This window comes from Astatotilapia calliptera, chromosome 16 (genome assembly GCF_964374335.1).
Source record: "Astatotilapia calliptera chromosome 16, fAstCal68.1, whole genome shotgun sequence".
Classification (NCBI taxonomy): Eukaryota; Metazoa; Chordata; class Actinopteri; order Cichliformes; family Cichlidae; genus Astatotilapia; species Astatotilapia calliptera.
In genome coordinates this window covers 1,520,042-1,538,478 of record NC_137437.1, presented here as the reverse complement: position 1 = coordinate 1,538,478, position 18,437 = coordinate 1,520,042, and the positions used below count along the sequence as shown (strand labels likewise).

The window sequence follows — 18,437 nt, the reverse complement described above, 5'->3', positions numbered from 1 at the left end:
AGGTCATCTGCTAACTGGAAGGTTACTGGCTCAGTCCCTGGCTACTCCAGTCTGCATGCCAACGTATCCTTGGCCAAGATGTTGAATCCCAAGTTTCTCTGTGATGCATCTGTTGGTGTGTGAATGTGTTTGATAGAATGCACAGAAAAATGTGCTTGGAGGTTTTAAAGTGGCCAATCAAAGTCTGGACCCACCTCTGACTGAGATGCTCAAACATGACCATCCATGCTTGGAAATCCTCCGTGTGGCTTCCTCTTCCACACCGCTGTGAAAGGCTCGTTGGCAGTTATCATTAAAGCCTGACTACAGTTCACACAACCAGGTGTCAGGTTTAGGGAGCAACTACTTTCACATGTGGCCAGGTAGGTTATGATTCCTTTTTTTCTATAATAAATGTATAATATTAATATTTATTAGATGAAATGACATCTAAGTGTGACAAACAAAACAAAAGAAATCAGGAAGCGTGTGAACAATGTTGCTTTCACACAGAATAAACTTGGAAAATGCAGAATATTTAACATAATAGACAATGGCAAAGGAGACTGGCAACATACATGGTAAGAATATGGATGATAAAACAGATTGTGGATGGACAGATCTGCCGTGGAATGTCCCTGTGCACTGACCACAGCTTTTTACAGTCAGGCTCAATGGGTCCTTTGTGCAGCTGAGCACAGCTGGCCGTCCAGGAAACCTCAGTCCTCACTGCACAGCCCACACTTTCAGAAACACAGACGTCTACACACAGGCCGACTCTTTAGTTTGGGATTTACACCGGGAACAGCCCATACACAATAAACCAGATCGGTATAATCAGACACATCAAACCCACAGTGTTCACTCTCAGCATCTGTGTTTAACAGTTTATGGAGCTGACTCCGTTTGCACAGGAGTCCCAGAGCTGCAGACAGAAGATTTTACTATAGTCTGAATACTTAAAGCAGAGCTGAAACACTTTCCCTACATTAGGAAGGGTTAGCATTGCAGTTTTTTGAAAAGCATCTTATTTGAATACAACTACAGCTGCTGAACATAACTGCAGTTCTATGAATATTTGTGCAGCCCTCTAATTTTCCTCTTGGTTACGGGCACACTCCCAAAACACAGTTATAACCAGGAGGTAGGGGAGGTTACATACAAACACATAAAAATGTCACTTTCAGTAGCATTTGTTCAATTCAATGTCTTTTTCTACAAATGTCTGCTATTTATGTAAAATGATGTTTCATGCATCTTTATTACTGTAACTTAGAGCAACACACTTATCACTATTTAAGTAACCGGCTTTTGTTAGTGACCAAATACAATGTAAGAAGAAATAAATCCAGTTTTACTGTTTGTGTATTCCAACATATTTATCCTTCTGATGTATTAAGATAATTCAGCCCAACCGTGTTACAGTGAAATTAACAGGATTCTAACTCTAAAAGCACAAGTGTCACCAACGTCCCCTCACAAATACAGTTAGAGTAAAAGTCATAAACAAGGCTAGTTGATGACTCTAGTATTACCACCTCATTATTAGACTAAACCTGAGTTGGCCAATGTCTGAAAACATGTCGGTGGTTAATGTATCGATGGGTCCACAGCCAGCTGCTATTGTGCACGTTTTGAATTTGCATGGAAGTCTTGGAAGTTGGTATTTAGGAAATTTGACTATATAGGTCACGCTAGTGTAACAATCTGCTGTATAATAAGGTTCACAAGAAAAAAACTAAACAGAAAAGGCCATAGTACCCAGAGTTAACCCCCCCTACACACACACAGACACACACACAGAAGCCCGTTCAGCTATCTTAGTCAGGACCTTCATTGACACAATGCTTTATCTAGCCCCTTCCCCTGACCATAACCTAACTGTAACCCTGACACTAAAACCACATTTTGAGCCTCAAAAATGCTTCAAACTTGTGAGGACCGTGGGTGTGTCCTCACAAGTGACTGTTGGTTCTCAAGTATAGTAGAATGCAGATTTCGGTGCTCACAAAGATAGACAGGAACACACACACACAGGGCCTATCACAGCACAATAACCTGCAGGCAGAAACTTTAATACACAGACGCAGATTTTCATCAGTGCTAAACCATCAAAAGCTTACACTAAAAGACTCTCTCGCGTATGTAATTTGTAACGCACAGAAAGTCACAATAAACAAAAGTAACTGAAAGTAAGAAAACTCGCAATGAAATGATCAGAGGCGGTGGCCTACTTTTCATACATCTGGTTAACAAAAACAGAAGTATGTCAAAGTAATTTAAGTACCCGCGTGTTCGTGTAACTGAGCATTAAAAGCTAGAAACGCCAAACAATAGTGTGGAAAAGAGCGAGAAAGACGCACACGGCGCGAGGCCGTATCACATTACAATAACATCAGAGGCTCGCGCTCCCCTTCCTCCACCCCGCCCTCCCCGGAGCATCGCGTGAGAGCAGCAGCCGACTCTCAAACTTGATTGTGATTAATGCGCGAGGGCAAGATATCCACGCCAGATCCAGCATGGAGGCGCATTCTTAAGGTGGTCCTAAAGGAGGAACCCTCACACGCCGTCTCAGAAACACAGCACCACATTTCAGCAAACCTTACAAGTATACGGCTTTATAATTACACACAGCTGACTTGGCGATAACGGGAGAACACAGTCCACCTTAACTGGTTTAATCTGTCATTTCCACCACAGGTTGATTTCTTGACAGCGAAGTAACCGAGAGTGTCGCACTTATAAAAGCAAAGCAGTGTTGAACTTCAGTCACCTTTCTATACTGCACAGAGATTTAAAGTGAACTACAAGTTAGTTCCTGCTTACGGCTTTTTGCCCAAAGTGAAGCCTACCGTCACCCTAACGCTAACACGTGTGCTCATAATGTTGTTATCAACAGCGGTAACTGCTATTATTATAAGGTAAACAGTAAAACAGTAAAAAGTCTTACTGTTTGAGGGCGGGCTTCTTCCTTTTCTTGTTCGCATAGGTCCCCGGGTTTCTCAGCATGGTGTCACCTAGTTCTCACAGCCTTTACGTTAGAATAACTTCAGCTCGTTCACTCCTCCACTCCGGGGCTTTCATCCATCCGACAGTCCTTTATTTAGCCTGTTGATCCTAATCCCAGGTTATAGACCTGCCGGGGTCCTCGGAGGGCTGCTGCCGCCTTGACAGCTCCCGTTGGCGGTCACTGTTGCTGACCTTGGTCGGCAGCGCAGTGAGGGTACGCGGGGTAGTGCTGGTAGGTTTACTGAGAGGGGAGCAAATGGAAAAATGTTTGGCACAGAAGTCTTGTGCCGATGTCCAACCCCTCTCCTTTGGATAAACAACGCCGCCTTATCATTATTATTATTATTCAGAGTCACTCGAGTTTTCGTTCTCGCCCTTACACGGGGCGTTTTCAGGAAACGTGTGTACAGTCTGTCGAGACAGCTTTTTAAGGTGGAATGGACTCATTGTGGATGTCGAGAACGTTTGCTTTTGTAACATCCACCATATTTGCGTCTTTTGAGTTGAAAAAAAAGTTATTTATTTGAGGTGTCTGACCAAAGCAGGTCGTGACGTCATGGCCATGGTGGCAGCAATCTGTCCTGGGGACTGTGTCCCCCTATCGCTCTCTCCCTCACTCCCTCACTCATTCACACACACACACACACACACACACACACACACACACACACACACACACACACACACACACACACACACTGTCCGACGTTTTATTCTGTGAACACAGAGGTGTGTATATTTCATGTGAGCCAGCCTGTTTGGACCTTGATTCTTTGTATTGTGCAAGTCTGAGTAACCATTCCTGGTTTTCACTCTAAGAACTCGGGCAGCACATATCACTTTGATTTTATTAAAATTGAACTTTCTACCTATGTTCATGAGAAAACATTGTCTATTTAATTACTTTTACATTATTTCTGTGACTGCAACCGGTGAATGGACCTTCTGTCAGTGTCATTTTTCAAATGCAAATTTCTGTTTGTTCCAGGTTATCACAGAGTTTTTTATGCACAGTTCAAATCCAACCATAGGGCCTGAAAAATGACGCAACAACAGCTGCACTTCCTCTAGGCACAACATGAGGCTTGCTGCAGAAGTGAGACAGTCCAGATAAACTACGATTGTTTAGATTACAGTTTTTAAAGTTACAGTCTTATTCCGAAGGGGATTCAATTCATTTTTCACCTCAAAATTCTACACATTCTACACACAATACACTATAATGACAAAGTTAAAAATGTGCTTGAAATCCTTGCATATTTATTCTAAAAATATAACCTGAACTTAAGTATTCACAGCATTTGCATATTTTGTTTGAGTATCTTTGCCAGCAATTATAGCCTCACCTTCTTTCAGTGTGATGCTAAAAGCTTTTCACACCTGTTGTAGGGAGTTTGTCCCATTGTTTTTTTTTTTGCACAACTTCTCATCTGGTCAGCACACAGACTTTTTTTTACGCATCTCAAGAGGTGTTCGGCTGATTCACAGAGCGGCCCTGAAGCTGTCCTTTGTTATCTTAGCTGTGTGCTTAGGGTCATTGTCCTGTTGGAAGAACCTTTGCTTCAGTCTGAGGTACAAAGTGCTCTGGAGCAGGTTATTATCAAGGGTGTCTCTGTACATCTGAACATTACTGAACTGTGCAAATGTGGAACAAGTGAAGTTCTGTCCATACTTTCCAGATGTATGGTTTTCTAGGTACCATTCAAGATGTTTGTGCATCTGTTTAGTTGAGTCGAAGTCTAGTATTTTATTAGTTTGTTCATGTTAATTTCAGATATTGAACAATTATGTAGGATTGCTTTCTTTCATTTGCACAATATCTCTCAAGTTAGAAATATCCTGTGTCAGAGAGACACTGAAAAACCAGTTCATGCATTTATTACTTCTAGGCTGGACTATATGTTATTATCAGGAAAACTCCAATTTATCGAAAACATGGCAGAAAGCGTACTGACGAGGACTAGAAAGAGAGAGCATATTTCTTCTATGCTGGCTGTTATGTGGTAGCATCCAGTCTCTCGTCCAAATATGGTCACTTCTGGCTCCAAAAAACTAACATGACTGCAGCTAAAATGACAATAGAGGCGTGGGTAACTTGCACATCTGTGAAGGCACCATTAATGCTGAAAGGCACATACAGGTGTTGGAGCAACATATGCTGCCATCCAAGCAACAACTTTTTCAGGGGTGTCCCTGCTTATTTCAGCAGGACAATGCAAAGCCACAGTCTGCATGTGTTACAACAGCGTGGCTTCGAAGTAAAAGAGTGGCCTGCCTGCAGTTCAGACTCGTCTCCCACTGAATATGTGTGGCACAATATCAAGTGCAAAATATGGCAAAGGAGACCCAGGACTGTTGAGCAACTGAAGTTGTACATCAAGCAAGAATGGGAAAAATTGATGCTTCACAATTGTAGTGTCCTCAGTTCCCAAACACTTACTGAGTGTTGTTAACAGGAAAGGTGATAAAACACAGTGGTCAGCAGGCCCCGGTCCCAGCTTTTTTGGAACGTGTTGCAGGCATTCAATTCAAAATGAGTGAAGATTTGCAGAACAACAATAAAGTTTATCAGTTTGACATATCATAAAGTTTATCAGCTCTGTTCTAGGATGCCCTCTGGACCCAGTGGAGGTGGTGAGTGACAGGAGAATGGCGGCTAAGCTGTCATCCCTGATGGACAACATCTCCCACCCCATGCAGCAGACTGTGACAGCACTGAGCAGCTCCTTCAGTGGGAGACTGCGGCACCCACGGTGTGGGACGGAGAGATTTCGCAGGTCTTTCCTCCCCACTGCTGTCAGACTCCATAATAAAGACTTTAACTGAACAAGCACACACATCCACACGTGTACAATAACACTAAGTGCAATAATCTTTTCTGGCATCGTTGTATTTTTACTCAGTTGTATATAGCATTCGTATTCTATTTTTATCTTATTGTATATTTTTATTCTATTTTATTCTACTGTATATAGTATATTATTTTATTCTATTCTGTACAGCTGTGTACTGTATTTATTCTTATTGTATTCTAATTTTTGCGTCATAACTTTTGCACTGTCCACTTCCTACTGTGACAAAACAAATTTCCCACGTGTGGGACTAATAAAGGTTATCTTATCTTATCTTATCTTATATCTTGACATATCTTGACATTTGACATATTTCCATATCTTGTCTTTGTGGTGTGTTCAATTGAATATAGGTTAACAAGGATTTGCAAACCATTGTATTCTGTTTTTATTTAGTTTAACACAACGTCCCAACTTCATTGGAATTCTGTACTATTGAAATTATACCATCATATTATATCATATTAAATATTGAAGTTAAATGTGAGATGACTGTGCCACACAGTGTCTGCAAAAACATCTAATCTGGTCTTTAAGTCTGATGTCATTAGCCATGCCTGGGTCCTAAACTCCGTCCACTTCAGGTCCCAAAGGTCCCAAACGAACACTGCAGCATCACTGAGAGTTACAATAAAATGATCAGTGTTGCTGCTTTACCAGGTGTAACTACTAAGTTTAACATCCAGGCATCCATGAAAACAGGATTTATTAAATTTAACAGAGTTAGCAGTTAGCAGGAAGTTAGCTCACCAGTTTCCACCTAAACATGATATGCCATGTTCTTACTGAGAGATTTCTGAAACAAATTCAAACGTACAGCTCTGCTGTCACTTCCAACATAAATGAAAACAGGAAATTAAACAGCAGTGACGTTTGTAGGGTTACTGAAGTTGGGCTAGCTGGTATATAATGATGTGCTACGTGGTGGCTAGCTACACAGTTTATGTTATGCTGTTAGCATAACATAAACACAGTGAAGCTGGAGGATGAACGCTAACTTCCTCCCCTCGATAAAAGTTAACGTGAGGGTTCCTGATGGTTAGAGACAAATGCAATCGCATGGCAGGATGCTGTAAACGGACCAAACTTCAGTCAGGAGAACAACTGAGATAATCCATCCTAGGGTGACCAACTGTCCTCTTTTCCCTGGACATGTCCACTTTTCACGTTCCGGGATTTTCGAGATTGATAAAAATGTCCGGGTTTTCCTATATTCCGACAGAGGACCCATGTATGTGACGTCATCCCCAAACTGCTGCTTTGTGAGCGCTTGTTCTGTGCTCACAGACGGGACTGACAGCGCGCAGCAATGCGCCTAATGATGTTTAAAAGATCCCAAAGCGCAAGTGCATCTTTTCAGATGTACATCTTTTTGAACTGCAAAAGAAATTTCCCGATGGCCGATGTGTAAAAATAACTCAGTTGTTTGGTGGTGGCTATGGTGGAGCTTCCTCAGAGGCCAGCAGGTTGATGAGGGAAAAGGGAGGCAGGAGGAGCAGAGACCCGAGGCGAGTGTCAGGTGAACTGAACTTCAGGTAAGAAGTTATGACCTGCAGTCTATCTGGGTCAGATATAAACCAAGTTTAGGTGGAGTTTATTTTTGTTGTGCTGACTTTTTACAGTCAGTTACAATAACTCGTACTGTGTACTAGCTAGCATGAAGGAGTTTCTATACAGCTTCTATACAGATGTGTGGTGAGAGGGAAACATGAAGATGAAACCAGGAGATGTCCTTACTGAATCATCAGAGCTGAGCAGGTGATGGAGAAACAGGTTTACCTTTTAGGTGACATGAATGAGTTGAAGTTATGAACTGTTTCTGAGAGACAAATAACACCAGGATCCTTTTCTAAGTAGCTGACAGCTGGTAACTGTGCAGGGGCGGGTCTAGCAAAGTGTTGCCAGGGGGCCAGGTAGGGCATTAACAGGGAGAGGCACAAAGAAATACTTTTCTTTCTTATTCTCATTTAAAATGCTTTTAATAAATAATTATCTGAATCTTACGACCAAAGTTTTATCTGACGTAAAATGTATAGAAATCATACATATACCAACAAGACTGTACATCACTGTCACAACAGCGTTTCATTCAAAGGCTTTATCGCTTTTCCTGTAATACCTGGTGGGCCGGTCTCTAGTCAAAATGCCCGGGCCGATTTTTGTTCCAGTCCAGCCCTCTTTTCTTATGCAGATGAGGCATTATTTCTGTACCATTATTTAATTCCAGAGATTTTTAAGTTTGGGGTTTTTTTTGCACTTGTTGACTTGTAAAAGCCTATATTGTGGAGGTATGTAATAACGACAGGAGAGGTCTCAGTGTCTCATTCCAGCTTTATTAACTGACTGTAGAACTTCACATACAGTAAGCGCCAAAATCTCCACCCCAGCACTTCCCTTCAACTTGGGTGTGAGTGAAGACACCTGGTGGTCCGCCACAATATGACATATTTTATTTCACAATTCATTAACCTCACAGAGAAGGCATGGTTTAAATATGTTAAATATGTTTCTTCATGACTGAGCTAAGTGTCCTCGTTTTTGGAAATCAAAACATGGTCATCCTAATCCATCCACAATACGAGGTTAGTCATAACATACTGCTGCATGGGCTGGGCTGCAGTTACATCGGAAGGGTTTAAAAACTGAGCTTTAAAATGAACAGGGTTAATAAAAACCGAGAGAGGCCGACAGTGATCACTGACTGCTTTAGGGGCTTGTTCAGATTAAATAGAACAAGATACAGAGCATTAAAACATGTTAAAAACACAAGAGCCTTATTAAACGCTGAGTAGTCTGGACCCGGAAGCAGGATTCATCACATCATCTCTTAGAGACTGGATTAGGGTAAATTTTTGTCCTGTAAGAAAATATAGACCTCTCTGTGCAAGTGGCAATCCAGGTACCTAACTCTGTCCATCTACACACTTCTTCAGGTTGGCAGTGAGCCCTTCACCATAGCTACTATCTGAAGACAGACCTGTTTTCTTTTCTGTTTGTTTGGTGTTTGTGTTGATTGACTGTGCTGTGAGCTGATCGATTGTTGATGTAGTGGACTTCATTTGTAATCTTCTTGGCAGGGGTGTGGAACTCCAGGCCTCGAGGGAAGGTGTCCTTGAGGGACAGATCTCACCCTGGGTCAACACACCTGAATCAAATGATTAGTTCATCACCAGGCCTCTGGAGAACTTCAGGACATTTAAACCAGCTGTGTTGGATGAAGGACACATCCAAAACCTGCAGGACACTGACCCTTGAAGCCTGGAGTTCCCCATCCCTGTTCTAGTGTGTCTTTTACTTACACAGTTGTGAGAAAGTAGAAGAGGGGAGTGAGGCATGGCACACAGGAGGAAGCATCAATGTCAGGACCTTTGGGTTTTCACAGAAAATTGAGTCTTTGGCACAGAAATCAACACTCAAGCTGTTAGAGGCAACTTAGAGGATTGGAACTTTTGTTGTCATTGTTATTATTATATATCCCATGATTACGTGAAATCCAGCATGTTATTAGAACATATTTCTAAGACCAATCAAAAAAGGATTTGGAAGAAACGTCCAGCTTCTGAAAGTTTTTTTGTTGGGGCTCCTTCATGACAAATTACTCTATCAAAGTCATGCGGCATGTAGCAGTTAGCTTGTGGGACTGCTGAGCTGTTACTGAAGTCCAGGTTCCTTGAAAGTAGCCTTCAACCCATCTGTATTTTTGGGTTTCTTATCTTCCTCTTGACAATATCCCACAAATTCTGGATTGGGTTCAGGTCAGATGAGCAGTTGTTAACATGGTCAGCAGACCATTTGGGGGGTGCCGAGTCCTGTTGGAAAAATAAATGAACATCTCTGTCAGGCTCGATGACTGAAACATGAAGTGCTCTAAAATGTGGTCGACAGCTGTGTTGACTTTGGACTTGCTAAAACACAGTGGACGAACCACCACCAACACCAGCATGACACGGCACCTAAATCATCACAGACTGGAAGCTTCACACTGAACTTAAAACACTTTGGATTCTTTGCCTCTCTACTGGATTTCTGAATGAACTATGAGCCATAATAATCACAATGATTACAAAAAGAAGCTTGAATCATTTGACTTTATGTGAAATGAATACAAAATAGTTTATTTTTTGGAATTAAATGATAAAAAAGTGGATGTTTCCAGCAGTCCCTGACAACCCAAACGTGTTGCTTTAATGACTTCATTCTGTGGACTGGGCTATTGTGATGTTACAGCAGGAAAATCGCTGCAACGCTAGAAGCACTATGGTCTAAACACATCTTTGTGTTGTGGCTTTAAAAATTCCATTAATTTTGTTGAAACTAGGAACACAGACTGGAAGAAAAACAATATTAAACATTTTAGTACAATAAAAGTTCAGGATTGTGCAAGGATTGAAATGTAAATAATTTTTTACAGTTTTGTCTTGGCACAGTATGAAGTAACAATATGATCTGGGACCACAGGTGGGTTGAGGAGCCAGAAATTGTACTCGAGTAGCATTACTTTAAATTAATATTGCTCATATAATATTACTCTGTGCTGGTTTCATCTCTGTCAGGGTGATGTCTGAAGAAGTCGAGAGGTTTCTGTCTGTGCGTGATTCTTGTGCTGTACAGACTTCCAAGCGTCTCATGTTTGCCATGACAACTTTATAACACTGATGTTTTTTTCTAACTAACACTATAATCCTAAATCACAGTAACCATTAAAGTCAATATAAGTCAGTGTCCAGTGGCTCACAATTTAATGCATAACAAGCATATTTCCCAGCTTTTAAGATGCTCTCCTCTGTGGTCCAGGATGTCCTGAATCTTGAAGTACTGCAGCTGCAATCAGGGTTTTTCATCACTTCCCCGAAACGTTTCTGGATCCCGTCCTGCAGGGTATCAACACACTTCTACACATTTTGCAAGATGACTCAGCCTCCTCAGCTTCTCCAGCAGCTGGTAAAGTGTTGACAGCATGTGCACAGATGATTTCCCTTGGAGGATGTAACGGGCCATGGCAACAGGCTTCATCACAGCAGTGTACTCAGCCAAAAATCCCATTTCAGCAGCATTTAACCTAAAAAGGTTTAAAAAGATAAACCATAGCCATTCTCACAACAATATGATTACTGTGCATTGTCTGTGTGACACAGAGTTACTAAAGAAGTGTGGATTCACCCATTAGTCACACATTAATATTTACAAACAGTACAAGTTCTGTCAACAAGTTCTTGATCGTTAACGGCATGCAAACATTGCAGATTGCTTTCTCTCTATGAATGCGCACAACTCTTTGCACATCAAGGACCACGGAGCTACAACGAGACTGACGGGGTCAGAAAAACTGAAACTTGCTTACTCATGTTCCACTTTGTCGTTAGCGATGATTGACCTGCTGGTTTCATTTCACAGAGCATGACATTTTGCAGACTCTTAACTGAGACAACCTCTTGTATGTATCATTAGCAGCTTCTGCAGCAGTGGCTGATGATATAAGGTTGAGCAGATGACACGCACACACATCTTGATACTCCACCTCTAACTGCATCATCAAGAACCCTCCACCCTCCTGTCCATTGGTGGCTTATATATATATAATCCAAAGGCCGCATCCTTTGGATTATATATATATAAGACAAGTACTGGCATCCTTGTCGGACGCCAGTACTGATCTTGAAGAAATCTGTGCAGCCGTCATCCATCCGGACGCAGCAACAGGAGTTGGGGTAGAGACTACGAAAGGCATCTATATACTGCTGAGGGACTCCATAGTGGCGTAGGACAGCCCATAGCTTTTTTCTCCTGTTTTGGCTTCCCTTCATTGGCTTCCTGTTAAATCCAGAATTGAATTCAAAATCCTGCTCCTCACATACAAGGTCTTAAATAATCAGGCCCCATCTTATCTCAATGACCTTGTAGTACCATATCACCCTATTAGAGCACTTCGCTCTCGCTCTGCAGGCCTACTTGTTGTTCCTAGAGTATTTAAAAGTAGAATGGGAGGCAGAGCCTTCAGTTTTCAGGCCCCTCTTCTGTGGAACCAGCTTCCAGTTTGGATTCAGGAGACAGACACTATCTCTACTTTCAAGATTAGGCTTAAAACTTTCCTTTTTGCTAAAGCATATAGTTAGGGCTGGACCAGGTGACCCTGAATCCAGGCAGCATGTTGGCACGGTGGTTAGCACTGTTGCTGCACAGCAAGAAGGTCCTGAGTTCAATTCCACCATCAGGCCGGGGTCTTTCTGTGTGGAGTTTGCATGTTCTCCCCGTGTTTGCGTGGGTTCCCTCCGGGTACTCCGGCTTCCTCCCACCGTCCAAAGACATGCAGCTTGAGGGGATAGGTTAATTGGATAATCCAAATTGCCACTAGGTGTGAATGGTTGTCTGTCCCTGTGTGTTGGCCCTGCGACAGACTGGCAACCTGTCCAGGGTGTACCCCGCCTCTCGCCCTATGACAGCTGGGATAGGCTCCAGCGCCCCCCGTGACCCTGAAAAGGACAAGCGGAAGCGAATGGATGGATGGATGAATTGAATTGAATTGAATAGAGTCGGCCGGTGGACGCTGTCAGAGGCCTTCTCGAAGTCAGTGAAATTAATAGAAATCTTTCTTCGGTATTCCAATGTTTGTTCAATGATCATGTGGAGGGTGAAAATTTGCTCAACGCATGACCGGCCACTCTGAAAGCCAGCCTGCTCTTCTCGCAATCGTTCATCCACTGCACGTCGTAACCAATACAAAAGAACGAGGCAAAACACTTTCCCGGGTACCGACAGCAATGTGATGTCTCGCCAGTTGTTACAGTCACCCAAATCACCTTTCTTTGGAAGTTTGATGATGACGCCTTTTGTCCAATCATCAGGTTATTGGTTATTGGTAACTTTATTGTCCTATGTAGGTACATGTGATGTTGACCAGCAGGCGTTTAGGAGTCTTGTAAGGGTGGCTTCCAACTGGGGTCCGCCATGCTTCAGCCTTTCGGGGAGGATTTAATCCAGGCCTGCAGCCTTTCCACGCTTGAGGAGTTGGATCGCTGTCTTGACTTTGGCGGCACTGATTTGTCTGATATCGACAGGAAGGAGGTCCATGGAAGGTGCCAGGTCTTCGGCCTCGAACAGGCGGAGTGGCTCGGGTTGGTTCAGAGTATTGCGGAAGTGTTTGGCCCAGCGTTGGTCTTGTTCCGCTTGTGGCTGAAGAAGTTTGTGGTGATTTCAAAATCAAGATTAAAAAGATGAATATATACAAAGCTAAGCAGCGCTAGCTAAAAGAGTCTTTTAAAAGATGTAACTGGAAGTTTCTCTGACAGCGTTTAGCCTTTTCTCTTAGTTATAAAGTTTACTGAAGAAGGAGTCAGGACAAAGATGATGAAAAGATATTAAAACAGCTTAATTACTGATGAACAGTGGCGGCTCTGGATAATTTTCATGGGGTGGCAAAGGAGGCACAAGAGGTCTAAGCAGGGTGGCACATAGCTGCACAGTAAAGTATGTGAAAATCCCCTGTGTGTAAATGGAGTCAACAAAACATCCACAAAAAACACTTTAAAACGAGTTATTGTATCATATTCTAAGAAAACAAGGTCTATAAGAGGCTTTTCAACAAAGAAGTAATTCGTTTTTACAAGTATTTTAGGGACTAGTATTTTGGGAGAGGGAGGCCCCCGGTTTCCCCTCTGGTAGCTGCCCCTGCTGATGTAGTCTCCAGCAGAGAAAGGGATATTTTTTTCTAACAATCCCCACATACTCAGGTAAAAAAAGAAAACAAAAACCTTTTCTTATAATAAAGTTGCAAACGCAGCAGAAATATACATGTAAATGTGAACAAGGCCTGAGACTGTGATTCTACAACCCAGAGAAGTCAGGCTCCAGTCCTCGAGGGCCGCTGTCCTGAAACCTTTAAACTTGCACACCTGGATAAAATGATCAGGAACTTGACTGCATGCTGAGGTGGTGCTTCAGCCACTTGATTCATGCGTTGGATCAGGGACACAGCTGCTGTAACGTAAGACTGACGTCCACCTACCACAGCAAAGAGATATTTAGAGCCAAGTGACTGCCACATGTTTCCTCAGGTGAGAAGCTGAGCTGTTGTTCGCTGAAATGTCCGTTTGTTTCGGCTCACACAGGACACACCACACACTTTATATCTGGTCATGTGACTGCACGGCTACATCTGATTGGTGAAAAAGTTACAGGTAGATCTATTGGCAGCATGATTTCTTATTAGCAGTACCTAATGTGTGAAATAAATGATCTGAAAAATTGAACTTTTAGAAGTAAATTTTTTTACCTAAACTCTGTCTGGGACGCAGTGTAGTATTTTCATGTTAGTACTGTGAAAAGCATCTCTCAGACGTTTAACAGGGTGATTTTCACCGCGTCACCTGACCTCACCCTGCTCACAGACAGTTCTCGCTGACACTGCTCACACCCTAAACTACCCAGATCGTTTCTTTGTAAACAGCTACTTCCTCATAACAGATGCCATCCTCACATTCCCTCCTGAAAAAACTGTCACTGGTTCAAATACACACGAAGAATCATTTTAACAGGGTGTCAGATACAGTTTCCACCTGCAGCACAAACACAGCGTGTTAATGTAAATGCTTTGTTTTCATGAAAAAGTGCAGTCAGATTTCAAGTGTTTTGGGTTGTTCTGTCTTTGTGTCAGTAAGGTCATGACTTTCTGAAAGATTTAAACATAAACTTTGACATTAAAAGAAGACGTGTGCAAATATCTTGTATTCCTGCAGAGCACTGCCTGAGATGGAGGCTTTAGAAAGAAAGCTCTACCACGTCGCCTTCGGGCCTTCAGTTACTGTGAATGAGATCTGTTGTAAAGTGCAGCAGGGAAAGTGATTACTGTAGGTCGACTGGAAATTTTACTTTTACTGATTCCCCCAATAAGAAGGTTTTTTTTCATAGGCTTTTAAATTATCTCAGTTTAATTTACACATCATCTTGTTCATCAAGATCATTTCCACACGGTCTTTGATTGTAGGGCTGGGCGATATGACCCAAAATTCATATCTCGATATTTTTTAGCTGGATGGCGATATAAGATATATATCTCGATATTTTTTTTTTAAGCCATAAAGTAAGAACAAAAAGAGAGTTCTTAGTCAAAGCTGTGTCCCAGATGTCACACAGGCACTTTTATTAACATACAGCACAGATGTACATGAAAAATTACTCAAAATTAAATTATGAGCATTCATTAAATAATAATGCTCCATAAATAAAAGAAAACAAGGTTGTTTTTGTGCTAAACAAAGAGCTCACAATTGTGCAGTCAAAATGTAAACTAAAAGATGCTGAGCGTAATAACAAAGACAGATTTCACAGCTGCTCTGTTCCCAAGTTTTACTGTGTGACTGACAGCCTGGAGTTTGAAATCCGCTTCATAACCACGTCTCTTGGTGCCATTTATGGTCCTTATACACACACAATACGGTAATATTATGTTGAAGCACAGTACGTATCACTCCGCGAAGCTCTTCGGTAGCCGTAATGCGCCGACAATCTATCAAGCGGTGCAGCTCCGTAGCTTACCAAAGTCGTACTCAAACATTTTTGACAGATTGCTGAGCGCCGTGTTCCACATAAAATCGGTTCGCGGCCATCAAGCACAACCAGAATTCATACATAAGGCGCGCTATCAACTTTTGAGAGAATGAAAGGATTTTAGGGTTAGCGCTGTTAGCTCGTTAGCACGTTGACGCCGTCCAGCCCCACGCATGGGGCAATGCGCAGTAACTCGTTAACGGAGATTTGCCGTGTCCGTCTTGTCGCTGCCTGCATGTGAAGCGATGGGGGAGGAGGGGGAGTTGTGTTCAGTGAAGGCGAGGCGGAGTAACGTTGCGTAGAGACAAAAGTGGACGAAAGAGAGGCAAACTTGCAGCTCCACAACTATAATTATAACGTAACATAGACTATATCGATATAAAGGATATTGTCACATCTTATATCTCGTATAAAAATATATCGATATGTTTTAAAAACTCGATATATCGCCCAGCTCTATTTGATTGGCATGATTTTTGAAACAGAAATGAATTCAGCTGTAAATGAACATGAGCTTGATTGTGATTAGCTACCTACATCCATCAAACCGAGCTGGTGACAATGCATCGCTGCAAACGTTGGAGTGAAATGCAGACACTGGCAGCAGCACAGCATGCAGCAGCGACAGGCTTCTGAGGCTTCTGTCACTGCAGCTCTTTATGCTGCTTTCAAAGCAGGTGATGCAGTGCTGGTAGTGCTGGGAGGCTGTGGTGAATCCACAGGTCTTTAATAAGCTGCTGCTTTGCCACCAAAATAACTCCATTAAAACCACTTACACTACATTACCACTACATTTACTATGATACTTGGCATTATTTAAATTTAAATAATGCCAAGTATTATAGTTTATAGTATAATAGTATATCATAGTATCATATTACTACAGTTTGAAAAATAACTAACAATACTGAATATATTCACTTTTGTTAGGTATTTTTTCAAAATGTAGTAATTCAAACTTTTTTTACACAGAGGTGGCCAAACTACAGAAACTACTGAAGTAGAAGTACTAGATACTAGTAAAAAATACTCAAGTAAAAGTACAGATTCTTAAATGTACTGAAAGTAAAAAAGTAAAGAGTAGCTCTTTGGAGGACGCTTCTGCCAGCTATCTTTTTGCAAAGCTAACTAAACCTTGTGCTTTATTAATGTAATAATAACAAAATGTTAGAAGATGGAAATAAAAACAATTTCAGTCTAAATTTTAATTTTCCTTTAAGGAGTCCCCAAAAGGTTGATTCTGTTCATCTGGATGTTTTCAGAGGGAGAAACGTTTCGTCATCATCAGGTGACGTCTTCAGTCTCAGCTGACTGCAGGTTTCAACCTTAGAAAACCTTAGATTTGCATAATGACTGAAACCAGCCCACTGAAGGAACAATGGGCTGAGACATCACTTCCTTGATCAGTAATATGCAAATTGTCTTGACCACTGATCAATGGTCATGAGTCCCATTCACAGAGTGTTGGGGAATGGCTGCAATCACAGCACTGTAAGATGGTGACAGATGCACCCTTAGGCCCCCTCCTCGACTCAGAGATGGTCTTTCCCTTTAAGGAGGAAAAAACACGAGCTACATTGTAGACAATGGCTTTGCCTCTAACAGGAAAATGAGAAGGGACGAGGTTAAGGTGGATTCAGCAGGTGGAGTAATGGCTCACAACTCACAGTAACTGGTGCGTTGTTTGTAACGCCATTATTCCCATCACTGGTCTTCAGTGGGGCTAGCATGATGCTGAAATACCGCAACTGAAACGTGTGGACCCCTGCAGTCGTTCCAGTGTTGGGCAAAAACAACAAACTGAAAAAAGCACCGTCAGACTCGAACCCTGGCAGGCACACAGTTTTGCCTCTTTCATATCTTTTTGTGTCTCTCCTGGTGTTTAATACACAAACATGTCTGCCTTTCATGTGTTTCTGTTCAGGCTCAAATCAATTTGATGTTCAAAGGCCTGCAGTGATGAAACAATAACGCCCCTCTAATGTGTTAAACGTAAAGTCAAAGTACAGCTATTTGTTAAAGTAAAGTAGTCAGAGAAAATACTCATGTACAGTCAGAGATGGGCAGTAACGCGTTACTGTAATCTGATTACTTTTGTCAAGTAACGAGTAAAGTAAGGGATTACCATTGCAAAAACGGTAATTAGATTACCGTTACTTTCCCGTAGGAACGCTGCGTTACTGCGTTACTAAAACCGTGATTTTTTGCGAGAATGTCTCACGACAGTGACGTAAGCGAGTGCAACGTTAGTGACAGCAGCTGTGTGCAGATCAACAATGGATCATATATCGAGTGCGGAGAGAGTATGAGCGTGCAGCGTTTAAAGCGTGGAAGTACTGACCTTACTTTGAGTTTGATTCCATAAAAAGTGACAAAAACATTAGTGTCCGCTGTGCGTGGGAAGAAAACTTCTTTTTACAGCGAAACTCGCGGATTCTTCCACTGACCGCGGCACACCTGCCCCAGGGTAACCCTCCGCCTGCCCCACTCCTGCTTTACAGGTGAAAATAGAGCAACAGGACCGCTGAGTCTTTGACTTTATTTATGTTCTGCTGTGTTTTACTTGCATCTATTTGAAAGACTGAGTGTAGACACAAAAAATATTTTATTTTATGTGCTGGAATGTGTAGAAAATAGGTTTAAATGTTAAACTAATTTCTTCCAGTCAGAGAATGTTGCATATAATTTAATTTTTGCTTGATGCATAAAGTTAAAAGATTAAAACTGATAAAACAAGTTAAAAAAAGAGACTTTTCCATTTGATTACATTTTGTATGATGGATTATGTAGAAAAAGTAGAATTGGGCTGAAAGATCTATCACTTTATCACCTACTCAGGTTGTAAATCGTGTTTTTAAAAGTAACTAAGTAACTAAGTAATCAATTACTTTTGAAAATTAGTAATATGTAAACTAACGGGATTACTTATTTGGGGAAGTAATCAGTAATTAGTTACTGATTACCTTTTTTCAAGTAACTTGACCAACACTGTGTACAGTACAGACACCTTAAAATTGTGCTTAAGTGCAGTAATGAAGTATTTGTGCTTTGTTA

General features: G+C 41.7%; 1 protein-coding gene and 1 long non-coding RNA gene across 3 annotated transcripts in view; both read right to left on the bottom strand.

The window, feature by feature from the left end:
* The window catches only part of LOC113007349 (aryl hydrocarbon receptor-like), a 37,523-nt gene extending 34,147 nt beyond the window's left edge, over positions 1 to 3,376 (bottom strand). Inside the window, exon 1 of one of the 2 annotated variants that reach the window (XM_026143795.2) lies at positions 2,930 to 3,376. In XM_026143795.2, coding sequence (XP_025999580.2) covers positions 2,930 to 2,988 — 59 coding nt within the window. In that variant the 5' untranslated portion in view covers positions 2,989 to 3,376. The remainder of the gene's footprint in view (positions 1 to 2,929) is intronic. The other variant, XM_026143796.2, reaches the window with a different exon arrangement.
* Positions 3,377 to 8,153: 4,777 nt separating this feature from the next.
* On the bottom strand, positions 8,154 to 17,809 carry LOC145421101 (uncharacterized). The gene is made up of 2 exons (XR_013902391.1): positions 17,725 to 17,809; positions 8,154 to 9,649 (listed from the first exon to the last, which is right to left on the bottom strand). It is a non-coding gene; the product is annotated as an uncharacterized LOC145421101 (long non-coding RNA).
* Between the last annotated feature and the right edge of the window lie 628 nt (positions 17,810 to 18,437).